This window comes from Brachycentrus maculatus, unplaced genomic scaffold (genome assembly GCF_059751285.1).
Source record: "Brachycentrus maculatus isolate JH-2025_06_01 unplaced genomic scaffold, ASM5975128v1 h1tg000269l, whole genome shotgun sequence".
In the NCBI taxonomy this organism is placed as follows: Eukaryota; Metazoa; Arthropoda; class Insecta; order Trichoptera; family Brachycentridae; genus Brachycentrus; species Brachycentrus maculatus.
Window position 1 is genome coordinate 1,535,907 of NW_028281020.1, and position 21,456 is coordinate 1,557,362.

A 21,456-nucleotide genomic window follows, 5' to 3' on the forward strand; every position below is an offset into this window, starting at 1 on the left:
ATCTTTATGCATAAAAGATGATGGAAGAAATGCCAGGTCGTAAACGCTAGGATGCTCAGACTTCCTCTTCTTTCATATATAAAGATCGACTGATGTTTCATGTCAAGTAGAGACATCTATAATATTGACAAATCATTCATAGGGTGAATAATCCAGTGTCTGATATAGTAAATAATACATATGAACATTGGCAGTCGATTGTTTTTACGAACCATTTTCCGGAATAAAATAGATTATTTGTTTCATTAATTAATCAATTATTGATTCGGCAGTTTCTTTGTGGTACAATCTATCCATTTTTAAGTAAATACCACTATTTATTAAAATCCATTGTGACACGTGTTTCGATGCTTTCCGCATCATTTTTAAAACACCGTATACGGTATTTCAAACACGTTGTTTGAAAATGATGCGGAATGTATTGAAACACGTGTCACAATAGATTTTAAGAAATAGTTATAGAGATATTTACTAAGATATATAAGATATTTACTAAGAATCTTTGTTATTTGCCAACACATTTTAATATTGTAAAAGGAGTATTTTCACCGGTCCTTATAGTAACATCATACATATATTACTTGTCGTTGTAAAACACGATAACAGAAGCGATAAAAAATAAGTATTATATATTTTATGATGTGATTTGTTATATTTACGCGTGTCCCAGACGGTACACTTACGAAAAAATCCAAGGTTGAGATAAGCACTGTCGATAAAAAAATTAAAGGTGTATAGAGATGGTTTACACGCGTAGAATGAGAACGAATGAATGATTAATGTAGGGAAAAAACGTATTAAGGATTCGAAGCTGTACGTATAAGACGAAGGTTGAAAAAAATAACTGGTTTTATTAAGTACACCGAATTCTATGACCGAGCATCTCCTATGCGAGACAAACCTCTACAAAGTCTTTAAAAAAATAATCACATCAGATTTTTTTCCTAATATTCAATTTTAAGTAATGAATCCATGCACAAATAATTCAATCGCTAAGCGAAATTTATCGCTTCCAAATTAACACGTTGTTGTATTTAATGTATAGTAAATAGGAATACAAAAAAACATATTGTCACCATTTATTGAGTGCGTTCAAATTTGTGTTCACAAATTCTGGATTCGATCCACTCAGAAGCTATTTTTGTCAACAAAAAACATATGGATATTTCTACAAAAATTAAGAAGAATTTGAAATCTGGGCACTCCGACAGGCCTAACGACGTACCATTGGTTTGTGTTAGTTTATACATTGAGTTTGTGTTAGTTTATACATTTATAACATTCGCCATTTCATGCATGATTGACAACCACACTACAGAAATTTCTGAAATTTTATTTATTTAGTCGAAGCGCACTACTCAAATATAACACATCAATAAGTCTCCAGTCTGACACATATATGGCAACACTGTTGACAGACCCATATGGTTCCTGGATAGAATATTACATTAGACCCATCCTCTTTATGTTGTGAAATTTGAATAGCGTGGTTGTCAATTATGAGTAGAATGGTGAATGTTATCACAGTTTTTAGGAGTGATGACTTAAACCAGCTAATGACAAGTCGTCAGCCTTGTAAATACCTAGACATCTTTATTCTTCTTCGCCTTTGTTGAGATATCAATAGTGAAAAATAAAATCAATCATATTTCCTTGAATATTGAAAAGAGAAATAAAATAACATTCGAATAAATCATAAATATATGGGTACATGTATGTATTTGCATGCTAATCTTATAAGTAGACAACAAGTTGGATTTCCAGAGGGCAATAAATAGGAAAGATTTCCCATAAACTTAACTTCTCGTGATTGGTCGAATGGACAGGGGATAAGAAATAGAAAATAAGAAAAGAAACAAGACGAAGTTTAAGAAGTGGCCTGTATATAAGACAAAGGCGAGGAAATAAAAGTATTCCCCCGGGCAAAGATGGCGTCGAGTCTATATTGACTGCAAGTCAGTATTGAAATGCATTTCATTTTATACCCGTACGTATTGTATATTCAAAGTATATTTACGTACAATGTTCCTAGAGTGTTGTATATTTTTAACCCTTTCAATCTGAATTATTTATTGATAAACTTGGGACAGTGGAGAATTTTCCGTGCAAGTTCCGACGAAATCCGCTGGGTGCGCAATATTCAACTTGACCGAAACTAAACCAGCTTTCAATTCTTAACATTTTCCTCCCTTATTGACTTTTTACCGTGCCAACCATTTCAATTTAATAGATAGGTCGTTTGGGAATCGTCTGTCGTAAAATTTGCATCTAGTTAAGTCAATGTTACTATGATTGATGACAGAGTATACCCTTTTTATAGTGAAATATCAATAAGGTTTTTTAATGCGATAACCTCCCATTCTGCCGTACATATAAACACTATGAATAAAATATGACGTTATAACGCTAGACCATGACTTCGCCAAAAATAAATACGGTCCCAATTTAAAGTATCCTTTCATGTGATGTAAGAAGATAAACCATACATGGGCAGATATTGTATGTAATAAATTATACTGTAACCATACAGACAGACATACATACGTGAAATATCTACTCATTGAATTATCGCATAAATCATTGCATTTTGTGTGTGGTATAGAAAGATTTGGATTTTAAAGATAAAATATCGACGACACTACACGCATTTATCAATACAAATGTTTTAAATGATTATTTATAAATATATCTTTACATGGTAATATATCTTTACATAGTAATATATCTTTACATAGTTATATATCTTCACATAGTAATATATCTTTACATTTTCTAAGTTAAATGTAAGAAAATATCTTTTACAGTAGAAATGCAAATACAAAGAATAAAATACTTTATTTAAAATTATGTAGATTACAGAAAAAAATTATAAATAATTGCCCTGGATATTTAAAATAAATCCATTAATTTGTGCTAGTATACTTATCCGTGTGTTTAAATTTTATATTTTTAAAACCAGTCTGATGATGTCGGTAACGACGAAACCCGGTCGCTGGTCAAATAAAAAAGTGGAAAAGCTAAAAATATTGGTTTTAATCTAATAATAAATTAAAAATGCAATTCCATCACGAAGTGTCAGTGGATAATATAAATCTATTTTAAAATCACATAAAAGGATAAAAATCTATCTTTTGATTGGTTTGTATGTTTTCTTAAGTTTAAAATAAATAATGATATTTATAGATGTCACAACAGATACAAAGGATATTTCATCCGAAGGGAATATGATAGTCTAGGCATCAAAAGACCGAGGAAAACTTAGCACGATCAAGTATTTAAAATACTTGAAAGTGGTCAGATCACATGTTGGAATAATCGCCGTGTATGTATGAAAAGGTGTATGAATATGCAACATGCGAAGATTGAATACAAAAACGGATTGGTGTAGCGTTCTATTCTCTCAGCCTACCCCTGGGGGAAGCGGCGTGATGATTAATTAGTTGGTTAGTTATAATTTTCAAAGAAATATCTTTAAATTTTCAGTAGACTTTAAAAGTGTTTTCTAAAAGACAAAGTCAACAAAGTGTGGAAAATTCTTCAAAAATTAATACATTTTTTTTTCATTTATTTATTTAATATAGTTACATTTTTAAGTACAACATAATACATTTTCTAAACATTTATACACATGGCAAACTTTTACTTTTAGATTCGCTGTGCCTCTTCAAAAAAGAGACTGAGTTCTTGTACTTGGAGAGGGACTTACACTCATGGTTTAATGTTTAATATAATTTATGGTATTATAGTATTTTTTTATATATTTTTTTTCAAATTTATATGAAATAGGCATTAATTTTGATTTCTATGTTTGGGACTTGAAATTTCGTAAATAATAATTTGCATTATTGTTTTCTGTACTTTTTTCACAGAATTGTTGTATGAGCCTCATATTTATGCTTTAATCGGTAACAAAATGGCCGGTAGTATTCTCCTATGGTTTGTTATTTCTCCTTCATATAATGCATCACACACGGCTGTAGACGCCGCGACGATTGGAGCGACCATTACTTCGTAACATTTCCAACCTTTTTGCCAACTCGACAGCCGCGGCGAGTGGCAAAAAGGATCCCACTAACAATGGAGAGCGTAAAACATCGCGGAATGGATGACCGGGAGAGCCGCCATTTTGCGGGGTTAAAAACCCTCTAAAGAACTCAATGGCGAAACTTTTGACCCCCGCATTTCCGGTGTCCGGGAAATTCGAATGATACCGTTTGTTGAAACGAATTTCAAATCGAGAAAAGCAATTAAATATGGGATTTTAAATGGAAATTGAGGGTTAATTTTCAGGTCGAGACTAAGGATCAAGGGTCGTCCTACAGCAACCTCTAAATGTTTATTTTATTTTTTACATCTAAACATAGATGAAGATTGAAAACCACACTAATCAAATTCTTGAAACTTTTAGATATATTGATCAAACTCGAAACACAGTATGCGAGAGTTCACAAGAGACATCTATAGTGGTATGAGGAAAGTTTTTATTAAGCAGAGACTTTTTCATTTGTATGTGAGGTCCGAATCCTGGATTATATTCACATACTTGACAAACGCTTGAAAACATCATTTTCAATTTTTATTTAAGTTTATAATTAAATTTAATCAGCACTCAAAATGTTATGTCTTAATTTTCGAATCATCCTGTAAATAAATCAGGAAAACACGTTTTTGTCGATCTTCTAAAAATATTGAATTATGGATCACAATGGTTTAATAATACTCGCAGTAGGTGCAATTCGTCAAACTTGTATGTAGAATAATGTAGCCAGCTCACACACGGCATGGTTTCCGCTTTCGGATTGTTTTTTTTAACTATCGGCAAAGCACCCAAAATTGAGTGATATTCGGAATTATGCTTTGCGAAAATATCCGGATTCAGAATATTTCTCGTTCATTCTATATAAGATTCTATCTCCTTACGTACTTAAATGCTGTTTATATTTTTTTATTGCTTTGAGAATATTTAAAAAAAATCGAGTCATGTGTAGTGTGTGTAAAATCTAATTTTACTGACTGGTGATAAAACCGTGTTCCGAATTCGGAATAAAAATTTCCGAAAGCGGAAAGCTCCCGTTTGCGGACAGATTTAGTGAAGGCACTGCTGTCGACATTTTTCGTACAAAATAATTTTGAACATTCGGGAAAAAGTCCATTTTTCATTCTAAAGATAGTTTTAATTTAACTTCTAGTACGTGTACTGCACAATTTACATGCATTTTTTTCATACACAAAACTTCAATTCGTATTATTTATCAAGAAGCTCTCATTAATCAGTTGTGGGGTCGAACAATGTATGAGTCGGGTGCACCACATCGAAATGTGTGAGATGAGAGTAAATGTATGTATCATATGTGGTAATGGAGTACCACATATTATAGGTTGAGTTGGTGAAACAGAATGCATTACTGTTCCTTGAAAGACTAACTGCATTGTAGTTGGAGGCAACCAAACTAACTTAAAACAACACTTGAACTTTGAACGGTTCGCATGGCATGGCGATAATATAAAATATATACATATATTTACTACTACTACAGTTACTGCTACAACAACCATCACCCCGTTTCATCGCACGGGTAGGCAGAAAGGTTGGAACGCCACACTCTTCTGTCCTGACGTACACTCCTCGCTTCCTTCACATCCATCTAGTCATATATGCCCTCCAATTGCGCAGACTTTTGACACCACCAAATTTTAAGTTCTGATTGATCTGATCGTGCGAAGACTTTTTCGGTCGTCCTCTTTCTATTCTCTTGCTCACATTCGCTACATATATTTTCTTAGTCATTCTCTCGTTATCCATTCGCTCCACATATCCATACCACCTAAGAGAACTCTTTGTGGATATATATATATATATATATATATATATATATATATATATATATATATATATATATATATATATATATATATATATATATATATATATATATCTCGTACAGTATAACATGTAAGATTAGTTACAAAGGAATTATACATACATATATCCTCATGACGATACTTCTTTTTCATAAAACATTGAGTGTTTTCATTCAATCATACTTATTGCTTAAAATTAAACCACCTATGAAGGTGGTTTAATTATATTATAATTATTAAAATTATATTAGTAAACATCTATGAAGATGTTTACTAATATAATTTTAAATTAAACCATGAAAACTGCCTTCGTGGAATGTAGTGGTTTTGAAGATTGTTGAGTATTTTTATACCTGTAATTTCTTAAGTATTTAAATATAGGAGTTAATCATTCTACAATTTGAGCCAGCAGCCCTGATGGGGAGGTACTGTAATGATCGCACTCTCCCCGTAGAGCTAAGGGGCTAAGTGCAACAGACAATAGACGTCTCTAGTCTCCCCAGGAGTGATGGAAAGGGTTGTTATTCCTGCCCCGAGGGTTTCCAAGATAAACTGTGACTCTACGAAACATTCCTCTATCAACAAGACAAATTCAAGTCGGATTTAATGAATTCCAAGTACCCAAGTTGCCATTGCAAGGGAAGTCGTTGAATATTGTTTTAGGAAAATTCGAATTATTCAATGTAGTCATTGCTCATTGCAATTCTCAAATATGATTTAAATGTTCAAGCTTTGCAGTCAGTTTCACCTAATTCATCAATTAAAATTATTACAACTTATTCAATTTTGTGAAATAAAATAATTGTTAATAGCTCTGTACAAATAGACTACAAAAAGCGCCCATGAGGTAGTTTTTTTACAAAAAAAGCAGTATATAATTTATCCAAAATTATAATTATTATTATTTCTATTATAAAAGAAGCTACAATTTGAACAATCAAAACAATTTGAAAGAATGTAATCACGTCCATTAAAATATTTTACTCTTTTAACAAAATCATTATCACAAATTTCATCAGATTCGACATGGTATTCAACAACAAAACAATAGTTACGTGCAAGTACGCGCAACGTAATTTAAATTTATGTAATAAAATAACAAGTATATATACGTAGTTTTTCCGTATATTTTTTATTTGACTTGTGACCGGGTTTCGTCGTTACCGACATCATGAGACTGGCGATCACTTTACACAAGTGTAACATTCCTCAAACATGAGTAGAATTGGTGAATGTTACACATTTGTAAAGTGATCACTTAACTAAGCCTACGACAGTCGTAAACTCTGTAAATGCCCAGATTTCCGTATTCTTCTTCATCAATGTTGATATGTTAAAAATATCTCCTAAGCGGAGATAATCCAGATTTGTGAACAAGATTTGGACGTGCTATGAAATCCAGTCATTTAAATTGTGATTCACTCTCAGAAAATATGAGTCACAGTTGCGTCCTGATGGCATCACACGCATCGCTCACTCCTTTCAAGAACGTCATAAATCAAAAAACTTGATTTTTCAGAAGAACGTTTTTAAAGTTTAAAAATATAATACAATGTATTAAAAATAAAATCAAGCCACTTATCGAACTTTTTACAGATCTTTTATAGGTAAAACCTGAAAGTTTTTTCTCCATTTGAAAAATATTTAGTATATTTTAAAAAAAATAATTAAACAATATATTTTCTTCAAAATGCAAAAACAACACTTTCTGCCCTGTAGCGGGTAAATATTAAGTTTAAAATGGCTCCTTTGATGGGATAAAGTACATTTTCTGGGCATTCCAAAAACATGCACAACTGAAAATTTACGACTTTTGATTTATTACGTTCTTAAATGGAGTGAGCGACATGTATTCCGGCTCAGTTTAATTTCACAAATAAATTTACTATCACTTCGTTATGTTTTTTTTTAAAGAATGTCCTTTTTTAATGCGGTTGGAAATATACATATATTAAGAATGTTGTATGCCTTTTTTATAATTTTTCCATTTGGAAATTTGTTACACCCGTTACTGTTATAATGGTTAGCACGTTATGAGCCTCGTATATCCCAGGAGATCAGGGCGACAAGGAAGTGAAACAGTTTAGCACGTATTCTTTTTATGTGCTGGGGGAATTATAGATGACACAATACATTCTTGTCTTTTAGAATAACAGCGCCTTCTAGGTAGGCAGTTCAACCCCTGTCGCCGCCCCATGGCACCATTACCCTTAGGCATTGGTGTGTAGTCGTCTTTACGACTCATCAGTTTTGAAATGATTTCTACCAGGCTGAGATCAGCGTTATCAAAAGATATAAAAGGGAATTTCAACATTTTATTATTTGGAAATAGGCATAAAATTTATGATGTCGTTCTTGTACTAGCAGTTAACATTTTTGAATCACAATCCTTGATTTGATATAATTATTTTGTATCTAAATTGTACGAAGCAAAAACCACTATTTCTTTAAATGGTGACACGTGTTTCGATTCATTCCGCATCATATTCAACATATCGCTCACTACTTTCAAAAACGTAATATCTCCAAAATCGTCAATTTTCAGTTGTGTATGTTTTCGGAATGCTCAGAAAATGTACTATATCCCAGCAAAAGCGGCATATTTTTAACTTAATATTTTCCCGCTACAGGGCAGAAAGTGTTGTTTTTGCATTTAGAAGAAAGGGTGTTGTTTTATATTTTTTATAAATATCCTAAATATTTTTCAAATGGGGAAAAAAACACTCAGGTTTTACCTAAAAAGATCTGTTGCACAGTAAACAGTTCAATAAGTGGCTTGATATTTATTTTTAATCCATTTTATTATATTTTTTAACTTTAAAAACGATCTCCTGAAAAATCAAGTTTTTTGATATATGACGTTGTTAAAAGGAGTAAGCGATATGTGAAGCTAAGTCTACATTTTAGTGTTGTGTTCTTGTGACGAAGATTGAAGAGGGAGTAGTTAGGGAGTAGCTGTTTCTTATTTTTCATTTTTTATCACTGGAAATATGTTTGTACATAAACAATAAAAATATTTAAGTTTTACTTGGCAAATACCATTTTTTATGTTAACATGATGATCAATATTCAATTTTATTTTTTATTTCGATGGAATTACATTGTAATTTTGTAATATAAATAAAAGGTTTACGGGTGAATATGTTTCTCCAGACAGTAAGAGCATGTGGAACATTGAATACAATACAATTAATGACTTGATAAGAAAAATAAAATAAAAACGACTGGACTAAATTATACAAAAAAATGTTCATAAACTTGATGTACAAAAGAGAGTTTCTACATTTTTGGTCACGCCATACATATTTCGTACTTCGTACTTACAAAAACAAAAAAATTAAGAAAATATACAACGGTTTGTAATAACTCCGCTATATCGCGATTTACGATTTCAGTAAACAAATCTCCATTGTAATTACTCGGAACAAAGGATAGTATTCAACATTTATGGTATATACATAAGCATTAAATAGTACAATGATTCCTGAAATAGGAAAATAAACAACAAAGCTTCCAAACAGCTCAAGATCTTTTCAAAATTTTCAAGAACCAGTTCGCCCTTTAGGTACTACCACTACCCCCCCCCCCCCCCTTCTATGAAACATATAGTTTTTTATATAATTAATGTTTCTATCTCCATCCGGCCCTATGGGAGACCGGCAAGTTATAGAAAGGAAAACTTTGTTTACTTGTTCATTTTTTGAAGCGTATATCATTCACGATATTCTTTTTACTAACTGTTTATAAACTAATAATAACTTAACTGAATTTTCACACTATTTTTTTTCATCTTTCCAATATTTTTTTCTCTTCGTGAAGTTCAAATATTTTTACAGCATGGTGGACCAAGTAAACCGAACGTGCTCCGATACATGATCTCAATCGGAATATTATTTGACAACAAAGGGTTAAGGACCGGTTCGGCGAACTCTAAAAAAAATAGGCTTCGGTTCTAGTGAACCGGTGCGAACCGGCTGAATCCCACCACTGGATCTTTTCTACAAATAGACTTACATTCACGGCAGTGCAGAGAATCTAATTAAATAACTTAAAATATAATTGTTAAGAATTTCTTGAAAACGCAACTACGCAATCTCGGTTTTACAAAAAAGTTTGGTATTTGAAAATGCATCCACTACATATTAGACATAACACGTTGTTACGCCCAACGCTCCGTACGTAAAAGGAATAGAATAAAAAATTATCTCGACCGATGAACGAATCGATCGCACGAAAAATTCGTCATTTCCCTGCCCATAAAACTAACACAAAAATAGTTTAGTAATCACTTGAGATGTTGTTGGGATTAATCATTATTGTATACATCGAAGTGAGGGCTAGGGAGTGTAAATCCGAATTTATATTCGAAAATCCGAATATGTTTTTCTCATTTCAAGCATTACGTTAAAAAAATACTGATTCTATTTTTGTGATAAAAATACAGATAAAAAAATACGTTTTATTTATAGGAGTAAAAAAATAATAAAAAGGCATATTTCATCTTTATTATAGGTAACAAACAAAGGGACCAAACGTCCCATAATAAGTATTAATTTCTTTCATTCAAACCCTTATCTGCACCCCAATGGTGCATAAGGCATCTGCACTGCATCATATAAACACAGTGTTATCTTGATCGTAAACACATGAAGGAAAGGTGATCAGCCCTCCGCTTCAGGTACCAGTCCAGGGTAATAATGCATAAATATTAGAGTGAGAAAATCACTTTATTTGACTTCCCCCCTGGGAATCGAACCCGGGACCTCCAGAACGGTAGCCGAGCGTGCTGACCATTGCCATAACATTGACATAATAAGTTTATATACGATTATCTTTTTAATTTATTGTTCTTCCAATTGCGCCTTGTAGAACCAATGACTAGAGAAGGGTCATTGCTTCCACAAGGGTCACAACCATCAGTGATGAGGAATAAGACGGAGAAGAAGAAGAACACTTCCAATTCATCTGACTACCATCAACACCAATACAATATCCTGAAACCCACCTCTGTATAGAATTTATACATCCCTCTTTACCTCGCTGCCGATTAGAGTAGCGTCGCTAGTGTGTGTGAACATTTTCTTGTCATTGTAAACTGAAAAATGTAAATAAAATATGAATCTAGTAAGTGCACGTGCTATAACTAAAAAATATAAAATGATCGTTTCCGAAAAGAATAATAATCATTCTGAACAACATTTTGAGTGTGTCCAAATATCTGTTCACAAATCTGCATTATCTCCAATTAGGAGTTTTTTACATTATTTTTAATTTCTCAACAGAAAGAAGAAGAATATGGATGTCTGGGCATTTATAGGGCTCATGACCGTCATAGGAATAAATACAAACGGATACAACAAATACGTCATACGAATGAGAGTTTCTACTTAATAAAAGCTTTCCCACCATATATGTCTCTAGTGACTCTCGCACACTGTGTTTCGAGTTTGGTCAATACATCTATAAGTTTCAAGAATTCTATAAGTTAAAGTGATCACTTCACCAGTCTATGACGGTCATAAGTCCTGTAAATACCGAAACATCCATATTCTTCATCTATGTTAACATGTCAAAAATAATGCAAATCATTCTGAACGCAAGCGGTCACCTGTCACATTAATGTTCCGCACTATTAAAAAATGACGCTAATAAATCTTTCACACGGAGCATACGGTATTCATTTAATGTGAAAACGCATGGAAAATAAAATAAAATAAATTTCAAATTCAGATAATCCGTAGTTTATTTTAAAAATCCAGATACTGAATCCACCCGGAATATTACCGGTGATTCGTGAGAATAATTCATGGACACGAATTACCGTAAATTTGTAAATCAAAATATCAGTCTACTTTTAAGAACTAAATTTTCATTACGACGAAGATTCCAATAAGTGAGCCTTAATACATTGCAAATATAAATTAATTTATTCGCGGTAACGTTTATATTTTCAAGTTCAAAATTATCTTCAAACATTTGAGCTTATCTGGCGCCGGCTACGATAAATAATTCTACGGAAAAGATAATAACGCATGGATGAAAAAATACCAGGAGAATTCCTGCAAAAGACTATGAAAAAATAATTAAAATGGCTTTATTAAAGTTTTATTATGTTGTCACATATACAGATATACACTGTACCTACATGTATACTACTTTAATATAATAAACTACGATATGAAAAATATAATTTTTTAATACTAAATGCATTTTCAATCTGAGTTTTCTCAATAAATAATTAATTCATTGCGTTATCAACACTGTCCGCCTCCGTAGTGTAATGGTCTGCACACTCGGCTACCGTTCTGGAGGTCCCGGGTTCGATTCCCAGGGGGGGGGTCAATTAATATAAGTGATTTTTTCACTGTAATATTTATTCAATATTACCCTGAACTGGCACCTGAAGCGGAGGGCTGATCACCTTCCTTCATGTGTAAACGATCGAGATAACACTGCGTTTATATGAAGCAGTGCCCTATGCACCATTGGGGTGCGGATAAGGGTTTTATTATTATTTATTATTTATTATCAACACAAATGTATATTTTTAAAGTATAATTTTGAAGTAAATTTTTTTCTATTTTAAGTCATGTTTATCAACATAGGTAAGTTATATACATATATTTTAATTCTATGCATCTTTTGTGACATGAAGTTTACTTATTGTTATGACTAATGAACTGAGCGATGGATGTGCGGAAAAAAATATTTAAGGAAAACGTCTTCTTCGTCGTCTTTATTATAATTAAGACGACGAAGAAGACGTTTTCCTAAAATAATTTTTTTCCACACATCCATGGCTCAGTTCATTAGTCATACAACTCAAGTAAAATGCGAGTAGTATAAAAAATATGTATGAAAAAAAATACTTTTTAAGGTTCATTCCTCAAATAATTCGAAAATGCTCCAATTCCTATACATATTATATTAACAATAAAAAAATGTAAAATAATTGGGACATAAGAAGAATATTCATTTTGCATTTTCTATTATGTGAAAAGTTCATAATTACGTAAGTATGTAATTCATCATGTATGAAGCAGCTTTATTCATTTGCGTTTCTTATTTGTTTTTATTTTTAGCAACATATGAAAACGAATATTACACTTTACAAATACTCACCACGATTACAGTAAATATTTAATTTTTGTGTTTAAACTTACATATCGCTCACTCCTTTCAAGAACGTCATAAATCAAAAATTGTCAATTTTCAGTTGTGCATGTTTTTGGAATGCCCAGAAAATGTACTATATCCCAGCAAAAGAAGCATATTTTTAACTTAATATTTACCCGCTACAGGGCAGAAAATGTTGTTTTTGCATTTTGAAGAAAATGTAGTGTTTAATTATTTTTATAAATAAATTAAATATTTTTCAAATGTAGAAAAAACCTTCAGGTTTTACCTAAAAAGATCTGTTGCACGGTAAAAAGTTCAATAAGTGGCTTGATATTTATTTTTAATGCATTGTGTTTTATTTTCAAAGTTTAAAATCGTTCTCCTGAAAAATCAAGTTTTTTTATTTATGACGTTCTTGAAAGGAGTGAGCGATATGTACATCATACATACATCGACACTACGAAATAATTATGAAATACGTATTGGGAAGGAAATTTAAGTAAAATCTTTAAGAAAACGTGTAACGTGTGGATCCCTTAATTAATTAATTAATTGGTTAATCTTAATATTCTAAAATCCATGAAGTACTTAATTATCTTGGACGCTTTGTAACAGAAGGTGTTTATTATGTAGGTTTTTCATACGATGTAAGTGTGGGAGTGAACTATTTTTTGCGATTTGAAAAATAATATAACGCAGATATTTCATTCGGGCGAAACGACAGGATGTAACAAACAAAAAGCCTGACCTATAAAAATTCTTAATTTCCACATGTGTAATGGTAAACCTTTCACGCAAAATTTGTTTGTTTTTTTGAAGAAAGTAACTAAATATACATTTTTTTAATACGAAATTTAGTGCAGCAAAATATATAATATTTTCCTAATATCCGCATACGATAATCAAATAATTCCTTTTACAATGAAATGGTGTAGACATTTTCAAAAATATAATTTTCTTTAATCAGAATTTTCTAGCTGTAATATACCAACTTCTTTATATGGAAGCCCGACTGAAGTATAATTATTGTTACCTACATAGTTTGTTTACGATCAAAATAATATTGAGTATAATTTTTCCTACTCTATTACTATCATGTACGTAATACATGCTTATACAGGCATGATTCATATTTTGTGGAGTGCCGTTTACCACATGGCTAGCAAGCAGTATTGAATTTGTTTTTTTAAGTATGCATGTTTCGACGCAAATTAAACACATGGAGCTGCAAATTGACTATGTACTTAGAGCCATAAGGATATATCGTTTAATACATTTGTAGTTTTGGAATTAATATACACATTTACCACTTCAATATTAGCACACAAAAAAACAATATTTTTAGTTATGCGTTAAATTATGCAGTACTTGTGTAATTTTATAAAGGTGTATCATTTACGTCTCTTTCAATAAATAAAAATATTTTTTTTAAAGTCACCAAAAAGTGGCATGTGAAGCGTATAAAATTGATTGTGTGATTAACGACGATCAAGATAACAACCGCATCACATTTCGAATGTGTCTGTGTGAATTAATGTATGTGCGGTTCACCTGCCGGTCTAAGAAACATTTATTATTATTATTTTTTTTTTTATTATTATTATAGTTATTATTATTTCGTGCGTTAAATCGAACCAATCACCAAAAATATGTTCTTAAAAATAACTTTAAACGGGCAAATATTATACAGAATCGTTTACGGTTACCTACATACATGAATAATATTTGTGAATAACTAAATAAACACACCATAACCTTAATAAAATGTAAACACATACCTTGGTCAACAAAAAAAAGTGAGAAAAAGAGGGAGTAACCGCGCCAACTTCACACATATGTACACACTTCTCTGTACTATCCTACGGGAACATGACTTGACACAATTGTTTTATTAATACAGCCACACCGAAACAAAAAATATTTAAAAACACACAACATTCGATTTTCAAGTTATCAGCCAATTTGCCACTTCAAATCCTCGAAGTTGAGGCGATCACTAAAGATTAAACATTACATAAATCGCAAGCTTACCACATACTTATCTCATCATTCAAATTCTTTAAGCTACAAACAAGGCGCTCGATTCTCAAGTGAAGAAAAAGATGGCGCGCTACTAAATATACTTCATCTCATTTTAACCATTCTGCTGTCAAAACTCACTCTACACAGGTAAAAGTCTTTGTCTCTTTTTGATTTCTTTATTTATATGGGGATAACAAGGATGGGTATATCCCTCTACCTATCTCTGAGCAGAAATTGAAGAAGCTTTAGGTACCTGGCGGTTACCTGTCTTTTTGCACAAGTTGACAGAACACTAACGAAAGTGACATTAGCTATGGTTAGTGCAGCGCCGCCACACACGTGACGGCGGAGTTTTAAACCAATCAGGCAATGACAATGATAAAATGATTGAAAATGTCTAAAGCCCTTTCCGCGGAAATATTTGTTATCTTCTAGTCTACCCACTTAAGCGAGTTTTAGCCGATGTTTTCAGAATGCATACAATTAATGATAAAATACCCAATATTCCTTTTGAAAAAGGCATCTTTTAGTTATTAATTTAAGCTGTCATGTAATTTTTATTTCTTCTCTTTGATTTTTTTTTCTTCAGAAAACACAAAAATAAAATTCGTGGATTTAAATGTGAAATACGTTTACTACCTATCTATTGATTTACATATTAAATTTTAAAATAAAAACACTGATTTTTAGAGTCTACCAAATTGGATTTTATTGGTAAAAGCACATAAATATAAAATTTGTGACAATTGTTTCGAATTGTTGTGGCATTTTCAAACTAATGCCCTTAACAAAGCGTAACAAATTTTCTGTTTATTAACAATAAAATTTAGTAAGCTCTAAAAATTAGTGTTTGATTTTATCATTTAATGTTTAAATTAAAATGGAATTCTTAAAATTAAACCCCTCATTTATAAGTACCTATTTGCGTATCTATTTTATTAATCGAACTAAAATGTTTTCGAAAAAAAGTGTCTTGCTCTGTCCTTGATTGGCAGGATGTCAATAAAGGGGGGAAAAACTACATTTTACTTACGTGACGAAACTAGAGGTATGAAATTTATTAAAAATATTTAAATCATTATTCTGTCCATTAGCCAACAATTTTACATCGAATAAAATTAAAAACAACATTTTGAGTGTGTCCAAATACTTGTTCACAAAATCTGGATTATCTCCAATTACAGGAGTTATTTTCATATTATTTTTTGACATTTCATCAAAGATGAAGAAGAATATGGAAGTCTGGGCATTTACGGGGCTTACGACCGTCATAGGCTGGTTTGAGTGATCTCACCAATAGATGTCTCTAGTGAAGTTCTAGTGATTCAAGAACAAAGTTTCTAAATTGGTTCATATATATAGAACTTCGAAGAATTTGAGTAGTGTGGTTGTCAATAATGGGTAGAATTGGTGAATGTTACACGTGTGTAAAGTGATCACTCAAACCAGCCTATGACGGTCGTAAGCCCCGTAAATGCCCAGACTTCCATATTCTTCTTCATCTTTGATGAAATGTCAAAAAATAATATGAATAAAATTAAAATTAAAAACCCCACGAATCGATTGTACTTGGGTTTATGGTAGACCAGTGCTCTCCTCGTCCCTATGGGAGACTCGGTACTTGTGATCAGTTGAGATAAGATCATCGGGCATATAAAGAAGTCGCGACAAGGCGGACTCACCAGTTGAGAGCCGGGGGCGCGCAGCGGCGCGCCTGCACGCAGCATGGCGGGTCGGGTGGCAGGCGCGCTCCCGGCGGCGTGCAGCTCACGTGGCGGCCGCCGGAGCCGCCCACGTACTCCACGTAGCCGGCCTCGAGCGCGGCCAGCTCCGGCGGGCAGGGGAAGAGCGGCGGCGCGGCCAGCGGCGGCGGGCAGCAGCGGCGCGCGGGCTGGCGCGCGCGCTGGTACGGCCGGTACTGGCGGAACGCCTCGCCGGCGTAGCGCTCGGCGCAGTAGTAGGGCGCGCCCTGCGGCGCGGGCCGCGGCACGTAGCGCTCCACGGGCACGTGCGCCGAGGGCGGCACGTAACGCGAGGCCACAGGGGTGGCGCCCGCCAGGTAGCGCGCGGAGGGCAGGCGCGCGCGGCGCGGCGAGCGCTCGGGCGAGGCGGCCGCGGGCGCGGGCGGCGCGGGCGAGGGCGGCGAGCCGCTCGGCGGGTAGCGGTAGGAGGGCGGCGGCGAGTAGCGCGCGCTCGCGGGCGGCGCCACGCTGAAGCGCTCCGCGGCGCTCGGGAAGCGCTCGCAACTGTAGCGGGCGCCCTGGCCGGGAGCGAGCTGGCCGTGCTGGCCGTGCTGACCGTGCTGCGCATGCTGGCCTTGCTGGCCGTGCTGGCCGTGGTGGCCGTGCCCGTGCCCGTAGCCGTGCTCCTCGGCCGGCATGCTGGCCGCGCCGTCAGGACATCTGCAACCGAACCAACAATTTAATTCATACGAGATTTACCGATCAATATTTAACTTATTATATGTTTTTAAATTATTTTGGTGAGTTGAGTTACGTTGACGTATGGATTGTCAAAGTGTGGCTCGGATGCCGCATACGGCTCTTTGACCTTTTAAGTGCGGCTCCGGAATAAATATCCACAGGCTGTTTTACTCTACATGTTCACACGAACAATATTTTTCAAACATTAATTTTAAAAACCAAACTGAGAAATCGTCTTATGTACGAGAACCTGGAAACGTGCTTAAAATAACGACATAATAACGACCTCGCCTGTATTAGACTGCAGTCCCATGGGGGGCACCGGTGACCTCAATTAAGAGCAACATTCAAATACTATAACTATGGAACCCAAACTCAAACCAAAAAAAATAATAATGAAATTCATCATATTAAAATACGTAAATTACTTATCTAAAAGTTTTTTTTTTTGGAAATTTAAAAATTTAACTAATTTTAGTATTGGCGTTCAACGTGTTGTTAATTTGCATATTTTGAGGGAAAACAAAAATTTAGATTAATATAGTAATTAGTATGGATAATTGAACCGAATGGTCAAGTCGATTTAAAAACTAATTTCAATATACAGAAGGACGTCGAAGATCAAAGACGAGAAAAATGAGAAAAATAAAATAAAATAATAAAAACAAAACGAATGCGAACAGGGAGGGGCATGTGCCCAGCATCCCATAGAAGCAATATAATTTTTATGATCTCCGATATTACGTTGCGCGTGATAAACGCCCTAACTTTCACAGAAATTATGTGAAATTTGTTAGGAGAAATAACTTTTATACATTTTTCAAAATTTTACGGCCATGTGTAATAGCCCTTTTTTGAAAACGGGAGAGATTAATGACTTTACGATGATTATTTTAATACCCATTTTTTAACGCCGTAGTAAAACTTGCGTTATGGTGTCAGCAAATTATTTTTTAAGCAGTTTTTTGAACTCAGCATTATTCAGTATACATTATTTTGTAATATTTTAAACAGAGTTGATTTTAATTTTTATAAATGTCCACCTTGTTCAATAGTTATCATGATTGGCTAACATGTGTTCGGTCATTGATTCGTTACCCAATCTATTCAGCATGATATTTAATTATTAACATTACTTTATATTTAGTGACAACTAATAATTTTTGTAAGTAATTCAATTTAAAAACACGGTCAATTATTTAGTGCAAATATATTTTGAGTGTGTCCGAATTTCAAAACGTGAATCCGAAAAGCGATTTGACTAACGACTTTTTTTAGGAAGTCGTTATCTGAGTCGGATTTTTAAATACGATCGTCCATGTCTTCATTATATTATACATATAAGATTTACCCTAGATTTAAAGGGTCAATGCAGGAGAAAAATACCCATTTTACACATTTAAAAGCACGCTTTTTGGTAGTGTAAAATGACCATTTTTAAAATTGCATTGATCCTAGAGACATAATTTATAAAACAAAGACCATTGTTCAAAATAGAGTTTCCTCATATTCCATAGACACAGTAATGGCGTTTTAACGTAACACGCGCATCGCAAATTCTACATTATACTCCATGTATTACCGAGAGTCTGGCGGAGTGATGAAATAACGTCGTTATGAAAACAAATCTGATTACTTATGTTTACGCGAGCTTAATGAAGCCATTTAATCTTGTCTGGGGTAACCAGGTGGAAGGCAAAACGGGACATGTCCTCCAATAAACGAATGCTGTATTTCGAAAAGGTTACAAATCAGTTTCACCAACGGTAAACATAACTTTATGAAAATTATACTGAAATTTACAAATTTAAAAATTAATATTTATATAATTAACAATAAACATACAACATTTTGAGTATGTCCAAATACATGTTCACAAATCATGAAACTTATGTTTTCAGGCGAGGGTCAAGTATATTAATTTAATCCAAGATTCGGATTTGAATATAAATACGTTACAAATTAGTTTCACTAACGGTAAACATAACTTTGTGAAAATTATACCTTAATTTACATTTTTTTTTAATGAATACTTTATTTCGTTAACAATAAACATACAACATTTTGAGTATATCCAAATACTTGTTCACAAATCATGAAAATCATGTTTTCAGGTGGGGCTCAAGTATGTTAATATAATCCAAGATCTGGACCTTGCATAAAAATAGAAAGAATCATTGCTTAATAACAGCTTTCCCTATTCCAACATAGATGGCGGTTGTGAACTCACAAGTACTGTGGTACGAATTTGATCAATATGTGCAGGAGTTCCAAAAATTGATTAGTGTGGTTGTCAAACATGGGTAGAATTGGTGAATGTTACACGTGTGCAAAGTGATAACTTAACCAAGCCCCTGTAAATGTCCAGACTTCATTCTTCTTCATATATGTCGAGATATCAAAAATGTATAAACAACAAACATGTTCATTTCTCTTTTTATTTTTTAAATGTATGTATAACTTTTTACGTCTCTAAAATGACATTCAAATCATATTTTTACTTTCACATGTAAACAGGAATACGAAAGTAGGAATCCATAATAATTTCCATCAACTCAAAATTACTAGTACAGGTACAACTTTTCAGACGCTTATCTCTGTCTCTTGGGCATCTAAATGTCGTAACTATTGAAAACGAAAAAAAATTTAAGGTGCAATTTTTAAACAAACAACACAGCACTTAGTAAATTTATTTTGCTCTTACGAAAAATTCATATTAATATACTCGTACATATCTGTACAATTTTTGAAATTTTTAATAATAGATCAATGCAGGAATTTTTTCCATTGTCAGAGTTTAATAGCTGAATACTCAATTTAAACACACATTTGTGTTTTTTTTGTCAGTTATCAAACAATTTACATTATTTTAAAATCAAATAATCATGAATTATATTGGAATAAGACGTCAATGGAAAAAAGCTCACCGCTTTGTCCCTAACAAAAAATTGCGGCACTGCTAAACCCCCATTCTTATTCCCCCCCTTCCGAAACTCTCCTGAAGGGCGAAGTCACTCACCAGGGCCATCTTAAGATATGTGCCACAGATGCGACCACACAGGGGCTTGCACATAGGGGCGATCCGCTATTAGAATCGTTTCCTTCTAGCCAACAATTTTTGAGCCATTGAATTTTAAAAACCTGCACACAAATATGATCGTAGGATTGAAAGAGCTCAAACGAGAAAAGTCTGGAAGGAATTAGAAGGGGCCTATATCCAGCAGTGTAGAAAGAAAATGTATGAGATACGGAAGAGGCAAAGATCGTTTGCAAAGACATTCTGTTCTCCGTTTACCCCTACTGGGAAGCAGTGTGATAGTTAGTTAGTCATATTTTTGACATCTCAATATGAAGAAGAATATACCTGTCATAAGTTGGTTAAGCGATCACTTTACACATGGGCAATATTCACCATTCTACCCATGATTGACAACCACACCACTCTTTATTTTGGAGCACCTAGATATATTGATCAATCTCATGACACAGTAAATACGAGCTCGTAACAGCCATCTATGTTGGATTGAGATGAGTTTTTATTTAGCGGAGACTCTTTTAAGCCCTGTAAATACCCACACTTAAATAATTCCTTAGTAAAAATAAGTTTAAAAAAAAGGCAAAAATAGCTCATAAGTGTTGAAAACCGAATTTGTAAACAAGTAATTGGACACATTAAAATGTTGTGAATATCAATATAATCTAATTTATAGCAGGATACGAAGATTTCCGCTTTTTCAGCCATTTATCATTCCTCCCTTCGGCCTCATTTGTCCTACGTTTATTTATTTTCCACCTGGTCACCCTACTCTGCGGATTGGCACTGTGTACATTTGTATATTTCCCGCCTCGGATGCAGCGCAGCGATATTTAATTATTAAATTTATGTCATTCCGAGGAACGGGCGAAATGGCGTCCACTCGTAAGGCAGCTCTAATTATTTCTGATTGCTTGTAACTTTATTACAGGCTTCAGTTAATAGGCACCTGGGACTTGCTCAGAAACCTTTTTCCCTTGTAAAGAAAAGAATTAG

General features: G+C 33.7%; 1 protein-coding gene across 1 annotated transcript in view; it reads right to left on the minus strand.

Moving 5' to 3' along the window:
• LOC148305565 (inactive rhomboid protein 2-like) overlaps positions 1-21,456 on the minus strand; it is a 262,551-nt gene that overhangs the window by 228,683 nt on the left and 12,412 nt on the right. Inside the window, exon 4 of the mRNA XM_088266450.1 lies at positions 16,686-17,405. Within this exon, the coding sequence (XP_088122576.1) occupies positions 16,686-17,383 (698 nt within the window). The 5' untranslated portion in view covers positions 17,384-17,405. The remainder of the gene's footprint in view (positions 1-16,685; positions 17,406-21,456) is intronic.